The sequence below is a fragment of the Scleropages formosus genome, chromosome 14 (assembly GCF_900964775.1).
Source record: "Scleropages formosus chromosome 14, fSclFor1.1, whole genome shotgun sequence".
Taxonomy (NCBI): Eukaryota; Metazoa; Chordata; class Actinopteri; order Osteoglossiformes; family Osteoglossidae; genus Scleropages; species Scleropages formosus.
In genome coordinates this window covers 12,803,370-12,817,090 of record NC_041819.1, presented here as the reverse complement: position 1 = coordinate 12,817,090, position 13,721 = coordinate 12,803,370, and the positions used below count along the sequence as shown (strand labels likewise).

Here is a 13,721-nt window from a genome sequence, read left to right as displayed (position 1 = left end):
CGACTGTGATGGACAGGAGTCCAGGATGCACCCCCCTCAGCCATGTGCCCATTGCTTCAGGGATGGGCTCCGCGTCACCGCGACCCTGATCGTGAAGAGCGGTAATTGAAGCTGGATGAATGGATGGATAAAAACACGTTGTCTCCACAAATTTGTATTTAATGTCAATTTCTGACCCATTTACTCATAAATACGTGCAACACCGGTTGCCTTGTTATTGATCACCGACCATCAGGCACACCAGGCAGGAGCTGCAGACACTGTGGAAGCCAGTTAACCCAGTCCCACACTCCTATTCCGAGTGAGTGCGATTTACTGGCAACTGTGAGCTGGGTGCAGAAATCCAGGTTATTTTCATTCCAAAACAGACAGACATCATCAGACATAGAATTGTACAACAGACGACAATACAGTTATAAATAAATAAACCCTAAAGAGTTTGCGTCTTGGAAAAAACATCAGAACTGGAACGTTCGTAAGACGAGGAGCCAGTGTGTGCCGCGGAGCGGAAACGCAGATCGATCTGTCCGGAGGTGCAGCCTACGATGCGGGCAGAACTCGATGCAGCCGTTAGCTTTGCCCACATTTAGCCGTTTTAAAGAAAGTACTTTTCCGATGGAAAACATAACAATTAAAGCCAGCGTAGTTACTTAAATGCTTAGTACATTCTCAGTCTTCAAAGAACCTTCAAAGTTCACTCGCCACCGGTTGACGTGCAACAACGTGCACTTGCCACCCAATATTCCTCAAATGTTTCATCTCCACAAGGGTAAAAGAAACATTACATATATCACAAATATTAATAACCATGATCCAATACCATTTAATTCAAATATAAAAAAAATAGTCTTGGTCACCAGAGTGACACCGAATATAAAGAAGTGTCTGCAGTGATGTAAAAGAACAAATAAAAATAATAATAATAATAATAATTATGACAATTGCGGTGAAAATAATAAAACCGAAATGTTAAAAAGTCTCAATCTGTCAGCACATAAGCTTTTCTAAACTCTCTCAAATGAACACAGTGATGAGATGGGCACTCGTGACATGTGTTATGTTACCCCGTAGTGGAACAGTATTTGGTTTGACATTTGTACCTAATCACTAAACAGTATATTTACCCTACCTGGCAAGAATACAAACACCCTCTATTTGTAACGAAAGACCATTTGGTATAACGGTGAAATAACGCGGGGCTCATGTAACTGTTTCCAGTACAGTACAGTACTGGGAGTCCGGATGCCAGAGTTACAGTGGCAGGCAGGGGATGGTGGGGGTGGGGGTGGGGGTTGAGGTCGAGGGGGCGGGACCGTCTGCAACAGAACTGCGATCCCATGACATCCCGAAGACTTCACTTTCACCAGCTGCCCATATGACACATCGGTTGCAAAACAAGCACAGGTTTACAGGCGCGATTTCTCATGTGCAAAACGGTTTAATCGCATGCGGCATTTACTGCTCGATAGTGGGTCTTTCTGTGGGGCTGCGGACAGAGGGGCTGGGGTTCGGGGGTGAGGCTGGGGGGCCGGTAGTCTGATACGGCGACATCAGATGGAGATTAACATCCGAATAAAGGCCTCGGGGATCTCATGTCCACATTGCTGTCCACGTTCCAGAAAGTAAACTGGTGATTGCTTCCCGAGCAACACTCTTAACACCACCACCATGAGAGAGAGATTAAAAATCTTAAGTGTGCAGAAAGCCACAAAAGGACCCACTATCCAGTTCATTCATTAGTACTCATTTGTTATCATTTAAAATAAGTTAAAATAGCTCTCAATTAAAAAACATCAGATTAAAGAGGATGATCACTGATTTTTGCGTGCATTTATGATTTAAAAATAAGAGGTGTCCTTTTAGCCAGAGGGCCAGTTGCCAATCATGCAGGAGTCACATGATCAAGGGCTGCATCTCCCATCATCCTTCGGGGCAGTGTATAGGGGATAGTGGGTCTCTTTGAGGACTTTCAAGGCTGAGTGGGAAATGGGCAACATATGATTCCTGGAAAGAGGAGGAGAACACAGTACATAAGCGATAAAACGCATGAAACCAAGAAAGGAAATAAAGCAAACTTTGAAAGTAAACAAGCTAGTAAACCAAATGAACCGCAGACATGTTCACGACACGACACACCGCAAACACGTGGCAGAGATGTCTCGCGCTAATAAGGGGAAACAAGTGTGTGTTCAGGACCAGAGTAACTGGGTGCGTAAACACGGCAGCGTGACCGGGAGGGTAAACATCAGACTACACTCCCGTAATTTTAGGGAAATGCAATCCATTTTGAAATACCAGCTTCAGTGGCCCTGTATTGTAGTTTAGTGGTCTCCAGCAGACTTCTGCCTCACACTTATTTCCTTTCCTGGTAGCATCGGTCAGAATACAGGGCCTTGTATTAACCTATCTCAGTAAGACACCTGTGACAAAAGCATCAGCTAAATCACTACTACTAATAACAATCAACAATAATAACAACAACAATAATAATAATAATAATAATAATAATAATAGTAATAATGATTATGATGAGAGGGAGCACCAGAAAGGATCGCTGCACTTGGAGATACAGCATTAATTTACACGAGTGTCAGAGACAAGTCTTTGACAATTTGCAGAGAAAAAAAACTGTGTCCTTGACATATTTTAAACCATTTCACTGGCCTTTAAGGAGTCAGCTGTTTCTCCATATTATCAGATGCTGCCGCCCCCCCCCCCCGACATGTGAAATCAAAGTCAGCGCTGCGGCGGCAGACACTCACACTGCTGGCTAGGGTCCGTGTCTGTGGTCATCTTGACGTAGTTGGAGGGGAAGAGGCCCACAGAACCGTTGAGCTCGCCCTTCCACCAGTCGGGGTCCTCCCTACTCAGCACATTGATAATCTGGCCCTTTGCGAAGGGCAGCTCGTCGTCATTTTGGGCGGTGTAGTCGTACATGCTGATCACCTGGCAGACTGACACAGACCAACAACACACGGACTCAGGGCTCACAAGGTCTCTGCTCCACCCTGTACATCTATCTTCCGCTCTTTAAACCAAGAATAACTGGATATGTCAAAAAAACATCATGAAATGTAACGTCAAAGTCTAAGAACCCAAGCATGGCGTTTCTTAAGTAGATCCAAGACTCATCTTGTGCTATCTAAGTGTGGAATTCAAGAACTTTCTCTCACAGACACCAGCTTCTCGGCACCTTAACCTCATACCTGCACTGGGCCCCTTCAGTTTTGGTGGTGTGGGATCCGTGGGTGTAGCTTTACTCGTACCCGGACTCAACAGCTTCACATAATTGGCAGGGAACCAGCCAATCTGGCGCTTCTTTCCCCTGGCCTGGCGAGGAGAGATGATCGTTCATGTTGCAGTCACGAGCATACTGCGAGCTCACATAATTTTTATTTTTTTTTTTTTTTAAACTTCATGAAAAGGTAATAACTACCCACCTGTAACTCTCCCTCCCACCATCCCCCGGGGTTCTTCTTCCTGATGAGAATGAGTTGTCCTGGTGCCAAAGTCAGCTGCTCTGGCCCTGTGGCCATATAAGGGGCAATCACCTGCGCAATCTCTGAAGCAGAAGGGCAAGGGGAGCACTGAGTGAACCTAAGGTTTGGTTCGAGCCAGGCAATGATCACAGAGTCCCTAAAGTACAGCTTTCGTCCCGGAGTCGAGCGGATCTAGACGACCCGGAAGTTTAGACAAGAGAGGAACAGGCCGCTCCAGCCCTGACTCCGATGCTCACCTGGCTTCTTCCCCAGACTACCTGTCTTCCCAGCCGGCCCCAGACCCTGATTGGAGGGAGGGATGGAGGAAAGACACGAGAGCAAGGGAAAGAGAAAGAGAAAAGTGATGTTTGTAGCTGTGCGTACACCTGTCCTCAGCAGTACAGAGCTGTACACGGAAGAAAGAGGAGATGGAATCGGGACGTTTATCTAATTATTAACAGAGCGAGAAAGGGAGAGGCAAACGCGATGACTGTCTGATGCCAAATGTGCTTGTTTATTGTCTAACACTTGAAAGTTTTCCAACAGAACATTAACAAATCAGTGTATAATGTATAAAATGGATCAAAAATCAACAAAATGAAGCATTGCTTTATAAACAACATGTGAGCCTAAAATCACACTTATGAAGCTCTGTGTAATGTGCAGGCAGAACAAAGGGGGTTGGGCGAGACATGACCCCCCCATTACTGAAACAAGCCTTAATGTGTCCCCCTCCAGTATTTGTGTACTTCTGCTCTTAACTTTGCCAAAGGTTTTATTCTCTCCAACGCCCGACAAGTTGTTATACTCCTAGTGTAATGTGGCCAAAAATATCACAAAATATTAATCTGGATGCCTTTCCAAAGCTCCAGCGGCTCGGTTCAACTTCGAAAGGCTCACCTCGGAATCCTTGGGCTTGACGTAGTTGGATGGGAAGACCCCGGTCCTGTCCCCTACCGCCCCAGTCCACCAGTCTCCCTCCTTCTTCAACACCACTATGACATCCCCCTGCTGGAAGGTCAGGTCCCCCTGCTCACTGCTCTCGTACGTGTACATCGCTATGTACTCTGCGATATGGAAGCACACATACTCCGTCAAAGGGCTGCTCTGCATGACAAGATGGGGGCTCCGATTCCGCCTCGACCTCTCTTACCTTCTCCAGTCTCCAGAGGTTTGCTGGGAGAGGGTGTGGGTCTCTTCACAGTGGGGGGACTCTCAGATGAACCTGATTCAATGCTGCGAGAAAACGTGTTCCAGCTTAAATTTGACAGAATACATATAAATAGATTGTTCAGACTGTGTTCTGCCCATTTCTACGCAGTAAAATATATAACCATGTAAAGAATCTGAGTACACTGGCTTCTTGCATTACAAGCAATCTACAAATTTTGAAGATACATTTTTCAGTTCATTTATTGATTTTTATTTTAAATTTTCTTCCCTGTTTTATTCGCGAAAAATCTGCCACCCGCACTTCTCTATCCAGCCATTAGTTGGCAGTAAAACATTCTCAGACAGAACAGGAAGAGAATAGGAGTGGAGGACCACCTTCGTTCTGAATTTCACACATTTAAATTTTTATTTCTACGAAGCTGCGTTCTCAGTTCAGTCAGATGCCTCATTCTCAGAGTGGTCCTGACCTGAGGGACGAGCGCGTGGGCCCTGAGATGAGCTTCACGTAGGACTTGGGGAACCAGCCTCGCTGGCCCTGCACCTCCCCAAACCACCACATGTCCTGCTGCTCCAGCACTGTGATCACCTCGTTCTTGTTAAAGTTCAGGTGGTTATCCTTCTTAGCCCGCCACGGGTACAGAGCCTGCGCCTGGAGACCCTCCACCTTCTCCCCCTGCCAGAGAGAGGGCAGTGAGGGCAAAAGTGGAACAAAGACGAATGAAAGAGACAGAAACAGTAAATGGACCACAGAAGCACAGTAAATGGATCACGCAGTATCTCCGATACCCTGCTCAGGTGTGGCGTACCGACATCCCTGCCTCCCTCTCTTCCCTACCTACGCACCTGTCCGAGGACTGGCGATGGTGAGGACCCTGTGAGGGTGGCAGGGGTAAAGGCAGAGCGCTGGCGCAGCTGACCCGCGCTGGGGACTGACAGAGCCGGCTGTGTCGGCCAGGGGTCCCAGCCATCCGTCTCAGGTTTCTCCACCGTGTCAGAGGGCCACCTGAGCAAAGAACAGCAGACCCAGTTGCAAGGCGTAGGCTCTAACCACCATGCTACTTGCTGCCCCATATTGCAACCTGTATACTGTACTAATGCTTTATAATGTTGTGCATAATCTTTACGAGCATAAGTGCGCATCACCATTAATTTGCATTCTGAAGAGTTCTTAACTCTCTTGTGAGTTCTCTGTTGTGGCCTGGGATGCAGTTATACTTTTTTCATTCTCACCATTATTTAATCAAAACTTTCAAAATCAAATCGCTGGTTATTAACGAGTAAGGAAAAAATGTCATTAAATGAAGCTTCAAACTCAAACTGCGTTTAAAAATGGGATGCGTCGGGATGTGCACCAGGAGGCACCTACGTGGTGCTGAAGTCAGCCCATTTGCCCAAGTTGGACATGGTCGCGGCTCCAGGCATGGCGACCGTGGTGGCTGGCAGCTGGCTGGCTGTGACCTCTGCTGGCAGGGGCTGTGCGGCTGTCGGGGGGGAGGTAGGTGTGATGCTCAGGCTGGCGAGAGCACCAAGGCCAGCCCCTGAACGGAGGCTTGCGGGGACCTCGGTCTCAGGAATCTTCTCGGCATAGTTCGCAGGGAACCAGCCTGTCTTCCCCTTCAGCTCACCCCCGAGCCAGCCCGGCTCGCCCGTCTGGGATTCGTCCACCTGGGTGACACCGGAGAGCAAAGGTCAAGCCCATATGCCACGTCACACAAAACCAATACTGACCCAGAAGATGAACAGCAATGAATAATTATGAAGACAATTATGGTGAGAGAAGAGCGGGGATGTGACTGCCCCTGAATTAACTGTTAGTTCAAAGGACACAGATGGACTTTTAACATTTAAATAAAAATAAAAAATAAAAAACATGCATTGGAAATTCATCTGCAGCCCATCCTTGCTGTGCCTCTCTGCCCCCTCTTTCCCTTAAGATGGTACATGTCACAAATCGCAGGCTGTGCTCTAACTTCTGGGTGCTGGGACACATTCCCCAGGGTGTGCTTGGTGACAGCGATGTCTGCGTCTTACAAAGGCTCCCTTTCACAAAGCAGCTGCGTCTTCCCCATCACAGCCAAGTGTGGAAAATGTCCCCAGAAGGGCACGCTGGCTCCCAGCGCACATTCACAGGCCCAAGAAAAGCCAAGCATTGTGATGAGGTGAATCAGACAATGGCTCTCTCAGAGCACGCCGGCTTCGGCTTCCCCGAAGGGGACCTTCTTCCGACATGCTTTACAGAGCCCAAAGTCGCAAACGACCATTAAAGGTCCGCAGCTTGGGGAAACCGCTGCGGGGTAATGATATTTTTCGGCTCAGGTGCTCACTTGGCGCCAGATTCATTTATTGTAACAAATAAATGAACGGGGTAATGATGGTTGAAATGCAGTGATCATCCCCCAAAAGCAGGTGTATGGAACAGGACCAGGGGATTGTGGGATAGAGGCATGCTGACCCACACTTACCCACTCCCCTTTGACCTCCAGGCAGGGAAAGGAGAGACGGGAGACAGGCAGAGGTTAGACTCTGAGCACAGACACTGCTGGTGTCGGTCAACAGCTCTAAGGCAAGAGGAAGAACTGAGCACGTGAACCCTGCCCCACCGCGGGCGAGGAACCATCGTCTTGCTTTTCATCAACCAATTACCCACATTGGCAAAACTACAGTAGAAGACCATGTATAAGAACAGCTGTCACTTGTACCCTCCACTTTAAAAGCGTTTGTCTGACACACTTCAGTGCCTGCCTCAGCCTTCAGCCTTTTCAAGTGTCCAAACACATGGAAATTTAGCTTTTGTTGTTCCGCTCCAACCAGAGCAACGGTGCTCCTTCCAGGCTCGCTGCAAACTAATTCATTTAGGTGAGAAAAGTTGGATGCGACAAAAGGCAGACAGACTCCGGGAGGAGGGGCAAAGGTCTGCACAGTGTCTCTGTCTGTTTACTCTCCAGTAACATCCTGTTCCCTGCAAACCCATTAATGTACCGCGGTGAGAGCAGAGCTGTCACAAGGAGACGTACAGCACTGCGTATCTCACACAGAAACAGGCTCTTTTGCACACTGCTACTTATTGATTTAAACTGCACAGTCATCTTGTGCTGCGTTTTGTTTATTCATTATAAATTCATTTTGCAGTATTCTACACTAAGGCAGGGGCTGGGGCTCAAACCCGAGCCCTTCGATTGTAAGGTAACCGCCCTGACCACGATCCGACCTGCTCCTGCTCTAGTACTCCTGAGCAAGACACTAAGCCCGAATTACATCTATATACATTACCCAGCTGTATAAATGGGTAAATCATTGTAAAGAGCATAATATACAAACCTCACCTAGAGAATCGCTTTGGAGAAACGTTACACATAAATAATCATTAATACTTATCTAAAAACTTATCTAAGCCTTTACATAGCTACTCCTGTAATATAATGTAAATGTTTACATGTATCTCCCAAAAAAAAAAAAAAAAACAAAAAATCTCATCAGGAATCGTGGATATTCTGTTAAAGTTTTACGCAGCTACTCGTGTGATGAACACCGGCGCATTTTGATGAAGGAAAACTAACTACTTAAGAGTCACGCATCTGCAACTATGTCTCTTTCTCCTAATGTAACGGACACATCGTATTTTCTATGAGATGTATGTCGCCTTGGAGAAAAGCATCTGCTAAATGAATAAATGCAAATGAATAAATGTAAACAGCTCAGCACCTGCAACACTCTTGACTTTCACCAATGAAACGATTACGAAGGCTGTCTGTCAGGAACTCTGAACATCTGGGGGATGTTATTCCATTTTGGGCCATACCCTAGAACCTTAGCCCTTACCATGACTATGTCACCAGGCTTGATGGTGATCTCATCATGGCTGCGAGCTTCGAAGGGATACAACGCTCTGTAGAAGACCACCTTCATCTTGTCCTGACTAAACCCTGTCACCGGGACCTTCTCTGCAGGACACAACACAAAGACACCACATCATACTGAGAGAAAAAAAAAAAAAATTACACTAACAGCTCGTAAAGGAGATATCCTTGGGTAACCACCTGATACAGCACTGCCTCCTCAGCCACACCCACACTCACCACCTGCGGTCCAGGGCCCCTGGGTTGACAGCTTCCCCGGTTCAGGCTGCTGCATGAACAGCTTGCTGAGTTTGTCCTGCATGTCCTTCCTGCTCTGGCCATACTCTTCAGTGACGTGCGTCATCCACGGCTGCAGGGCCACAGTAGGAGGGTCCTCCTTACCATCACCACGCCATGTGCCTCCTACACTGTCTTCCATGGAGCTCAGCCTAGCCAGGAAAAGAGAACAAACCACAGCTTTTACTCTAGCACAAACATCACCTGCACAGCAACAAGGCTGTCAAGGACACAGGTTGAGTTTCTGTTGCGTGAACTTTAACAGACCTTAGCAAAAAGCTGCAGTTTGTTCCGCCATCGATCTCGATCCATTCCGGTACATCATCTCACCTTTTGTGCTGAAGGTCCACCGCCTTCCCCTCCTGATCTGTCTTCTTGTGGATGTCTGTTCCTGCATCCTTCTGTTTCTGTCTCTGCTGCATGATGTGCATCTCCCTCAGCTCCTGCAGGGCATTGTGGGACACAGGAGACTTGCTGAGCTTGTGAGCATACCTGCGGCACGTTAAGTCATAACTCTACATCAGGCAGCCTGCTCCAGGTCCGCTTTCCCTCCAAAAGAGTCTCTCTGTCTTTTCCGGCAAGATCTACCTTCAGCTGGGTGTTGAAGGCATCAATCTCTAACAATTTGGACCGGGTTTCCTTCTCTAAAGCTTCCATCTGCTCCCGCAACTGCTTCCGGGTCAGTTCCTTCACTTCCAGTGCTTTCCGCAGAGACATCAGAGAGTCTCCTGGGAAGGACAGAACCAGGAAGAAGAGTTAGACCCCAACCAATCCCTCAATAATACAGTACAAAATGTTGGGCTGGCCAGTACTGGCTAGCAACACCACGCTATAATATGTTTAATAGTTCACCGAAGGCTTCTAATATTACACTCTAATATGCTTAACAGTTCATCACTGGCCTGTAACTCTAAAGAGCACTGTACAAGCAAAGGACATTTCAAAAAGCACGAAACACAAAACCAATATATTTTCTTCATTATGGTCTGTCCTAGAAGACCACTTCAAGTTCACAACAGTAAGCTGGGGCTTTAATTTAAGTCTAATGTTTTGCTTGATGCAGGGCCTCAACATGCTGCTAAAAAATTCCCAATAAGATGATATCTTCAGCACATTTGTGAGTTTAAGTCAAAATGCATGACAAGTCAACATTTCTCTGTTCAAGTCACTGACTGCATCTTGCCAAACATGACCATAATTATGACCAAAGTGAAAGCGTCTCTGCACAGTTCAGCGCAAGGCTCTACGGTGTTGGACATATTGACAATACTGACTGTGAGCAGGCTCACTCACTATGAATGCTGTTCTGCTGGATGTGTTTAAGCTGGTCGCTAAGACACTGCTTTTCCGGGATGAGGCGCCCGAGCCACTGCTGCGACTCCTGCGGAATAAAAACAACGTTGGCACACTGGTGTGAACAGGGCTTGACGTTAACACCCGCCCACCCGCCAAATGCGGGTAGAAAAACGGCGATGGCAGGTAACTCCATCACCCCTACTACGCACTTTGGCAGGTGGATGTTTTGGTGGCGTGAAAATGTAGTTCACAAAACTCTCCTTAGATGATCAAATCAAGTCAACGTAATCCTAAATAATACAACTCCCATGGGCACTTGCTGCACAGTGTGCGCGCGCATACTACTGAATGCTTCGGTACCAGACTCCAGCAAGAGAAGGAGGGAAGAAAAGTTGAAACGTGGCGGCATATTAAGGGCCTGCAAAGATCAGGTGAACAAACGGACAGCGTTGCAAAAAAAAAAAAAGAAACAGAAGACAGTAGATCAAGATGGAAATGAGGCGAAGAAAAGTAGGGTTTTCAATGAAAAGTGGAGATGGGCTACAGTATGATCCCAACAAAAATATTACGTAATATTATTGCGTGGACTGTCACGCTCACGGTACCGACAACTACAGAAAATGTCTTCTGTTGCAGGACCTACCGATTTCAAACTGGAGACAATAAAGGATCGCGAAAAATCCAACGGCCACATGTATAGCCAAACTCGTAGGAGGGCGACGCCTGGTTTGTTGTCAGAAGACAGTGTTGCTGCGAAAGCGCTTGTCACGATGAAGTGGAGTCACCACAGTTTCAAAAGATGACGCTGCTTCTCCGAAACGTCCGCGCGATCGGGAAGCGCGGCAGACCCTTCGCTCGTTGCTTGCGGATGTGCGAGGAAATATTAATGAAAACTAACATTCCTGTGCCTGACTGCTAGTAACTACATTAATTTTACACATTTTAAGATAAGCAAGGCAACTTATTTTATATGTAATACTATCATAAGCTAATCTCAGAATGTAGGCAGATGAAAAGAGAGGTCTGAGCAGCGTAAATTAGCATTAAATGAGAGCCTGGAGGACATTTGACATGTTTCTCTCTCCCTCGTTTCTTCCCACTGACCCCCACCACACACACACACACACACACACACACACACACACAAAAGATACACTGAAACGTTGTGTCCAGCTAAACTCATTTTTGTTCAAATAAATGATCAAAAAATGCAGTTACAGTCTCCAGTTACCGCTTTTATGTTGTGTGTGGGGTGGGGGGGGGGGGCATTTTGGCTAGTGAAAATGCTGAGTGGCTAGTGACTTTTGAAAGTCACTGGCCGCAGTGGCCGGTGAGCCAAAAAGTAAACGTCAAACCCTGGGTGTGAACACGTCAGGATGAGAGGACCACTACAGAATGAGGAGTAGTGGAATTCCAGCCCATCTCAGAAATGAAGCCTTCCACAGTACGCAGCGTACCGAAGCACACGCGTCACGGCCTGTCCTGCACAGCACCATCACAAGGAGTTATGAGCGCGTGACAAGGAGAAACATCTCTGCCTCCGTGTGATCGGGCCATCCGCACCACAACAACCTGCAGCTGTCGTGTACGTGTGATCACTCTGAACAGAGAAGAGAGCGCTGGACACCGTTTGGGACCTTGGGAGGATACTGGGAGCACTGGTGTACACAATACCTGAAGCTGGTGCTGGAGGTGGGTAATCTCAGCGATGCGCAGCTCTCGGGCTTTGTTGGTGCTCTCGATCTCGCGCCGCTGAGCTGACAGACGGAACCGAACATCCTGAAGCTTCCCTTCCAGCTGGTTCTTCTTATCATTCTGAGAGGAAGGAACATTACATCACGGGCAAATGTCGAACACACGTCCCCTCCCGCTCGCTTTCTTTCAATGAAAGGAAAACCGTTGTTTGTAGAATGTGATGTGACATAATGCGTCCAGCAGGGAGCTAAACATCACGTTTGCCAGCAATGATAGGCTTCCGCTCGATAACGGGTACAATGAGCTTCTGGAAATCTGCTTACAAGTTGAATTCTCATACGAATTGAGATCGAATAACTATTTTGGACAACTTCAGATGCAGGCTTAAAGCCCACATGTTCCTTCAGGTGTCTCCAGTTTCCTCCCAGAATGCAGAAGTATGCGTTTCAGGCAAAATGGTCACTCTAAATTGCCCTTAAGAGTGTGTATGCGCGAATGAACGAGTGTGTATGACGGCCCGGTGATGGATGGACTGCCACCATATTCAGAGTGCACCCTGCCTTACATGCTATACTTCCAGAACAGCCTCCAGACCAGTGCAACCTTGCATTGGACAAGAGGGTATTGATAACTGATGGATTATCCTTCCTTTTACTGCAATTTTTACTTTTAGTTACTTTTTAGTTTGCAGGCTTTTCTTTTTTCGTCATTTTTAAAATGCTGATATTTATTCCAAGTTGCTTTTCAGTGGTAATACGTGTCTTTACTGTAAAACTCTCTCAGAAGCTGCTTTTAAATGCACTGTATAAAGATGATTATTACTATTGGCAAAACAACATCTAATTTGTCATTATGCAATTACTGTAATTGCTCAAAACACTCAATACTATCTCTCCGCTAAGATACACAAGGTAAATAATACACAAAAAAATCTTTCGTAATGCTATTGCTGTTTTTAACTGACCGGTAAGGCTTTCCTTTGCCTGTTTGCCTTCTTTAGCTTGTACTTCAGAACTTTTTTTGCTTTAGAGCTCTTTTTATTACAATGATTAAAATCTTAGGATTTAAGAGTGAAGTATGCACACAGCTATAAGACAAGTGAGATGCATGAGAGAAGTCATGCAATACGTGGGGGGAACAGCTTGCCTTGTAGGGTATCACCAAGGGTTGCATCTCGGAATGAAATTCCAGTTTTCTTAAAGCATTCCTCGTAAGTATGAGTTAATACACGATTATGCAAATGTTAGGATACAAAAAAAACACGCGTTCATATATGCCAGTATTAATAAGAGCTTTTGTTAGGCGAGGAAAGACCAACAACGATAAGCAGATGCAAAATCCTTAACTTGTACTTCAGGGTAATGTTTGCAGACTGTTTTGGAAACTAAAGTTTCTTTTATCAACTTGAGCAAAAAGTTAGTTTATTATGACTCCTGAGAGGAATAAACATAAACATTAGATGAATATGAACACAAATATCTTGTGGCATCCGTTTCTTAAATAACTGTGGGCCTGTACACACTCAGGGACACGCAGATGCATACTGCCACCCACACAAATTTGTTTATGTGAACTGCCCCTGCAACCGCCTACACAAACACAGAACTTTCTACAAGAATCCAGCTGCACTAGTACATGCTACTACATACACAGCCATCATAGTGTAACCTTACTCACAATCAGTACTCAGCCTTTGACATGATGAGTTCCTTGATATAAATGAACTAGACCTCAGCACAGTGTCTAAAACACAGAAGTGTGTCAGGGCCACACAACATGCTGATCTTTTTTACCAGGGCCTCGAGCTCAAACTCCAGGGTCTTCTTCCTGGCCTTGAGTAGCACCATGTGCTCCTGCTCACGATTCCTCTGGGTGAGCAGCTCCTGCCTGCGGTTCCTTTCCCACTCGAGCTGCCGCTGGCGTTCCAGCTCGCGCTTGGCTGCCT

At 46.5% G+C, this 13,721-nt stretch overlaps 1 protein-coding gene across 4 annotated transcripts in view; it reads right to left on the bottom strand.

The window, feature by feature from the left end:
- Positions 1-13,721, bottom strand: part of LOC108920073 (intersectin-1-like) — a 37,763-nt gene that overhangs the window by 6,205 nt on the left and 17,837 nt on the right. For 2 of the 4 annotated variants that reach the window (XM_018728560.2, XM_018728558.2), the window contains 17 exons: positions 13,570-13,719; positions 11,756-11,896; positions 10,079-10,166; positions 9,374-9,513; positions 9,116-9,228; positions 8,729-8,937; positions 8,472-8,593; positions 7,115-7,129; positions 6,019-6,317; positions 5,496-5,655; positions 5,120-5,325; positions 4,633-4,715; positions 4,380-4,546; positions 3,737-3,782; positions 3,441-3,562; positions 3,207-3,330; positions 2,763-2,954 (listed from right to left, as the gene is read on the bottom strand). In XM_018728560.2, the coding sequence (XP_018584076.1) occupies positions 2,763-2,954; positions 3,207-3,330; positions 3,441-3,562; positions 3,737-3,782; positions 4,380-4,546; positions 4,633-4,715; positions 5,120-5,325; positions 5,496-5,655; positions 6,019-6,317; positions 7,115-7,129; positions 8,472-8,593; positions 8,729-8,937; positions 9,116-9,228; positions 9,374-9,513; positions 10,079-10,166; positions 11,756-11,896; positions 13,570-13,719 (2,377 nt within the window). The remainder of the gene's footprint in view (positions 1-2,762; positions 2,955-3,206; positions 3,331-3,440; positions 3,563-3,736; positions 3,783-4,379; positions 4,547-4,632; positions 4,716-5,119; positions 5,326-5,495; positions 5,656-6,018; positions 6,318-7,114; positions 7,130-8,471; positions 8,594-8,728; positions 8,938-9,115; positions 9,229-9,373; positions 9,514-10,078; positions 10,167-11,755; positions 11,897-13,569; positions 13,720-13,721) is intronic. The other 2 variants (XM_018728561.2, XM_018728559.2) reach the window with 1 other exon arrangement.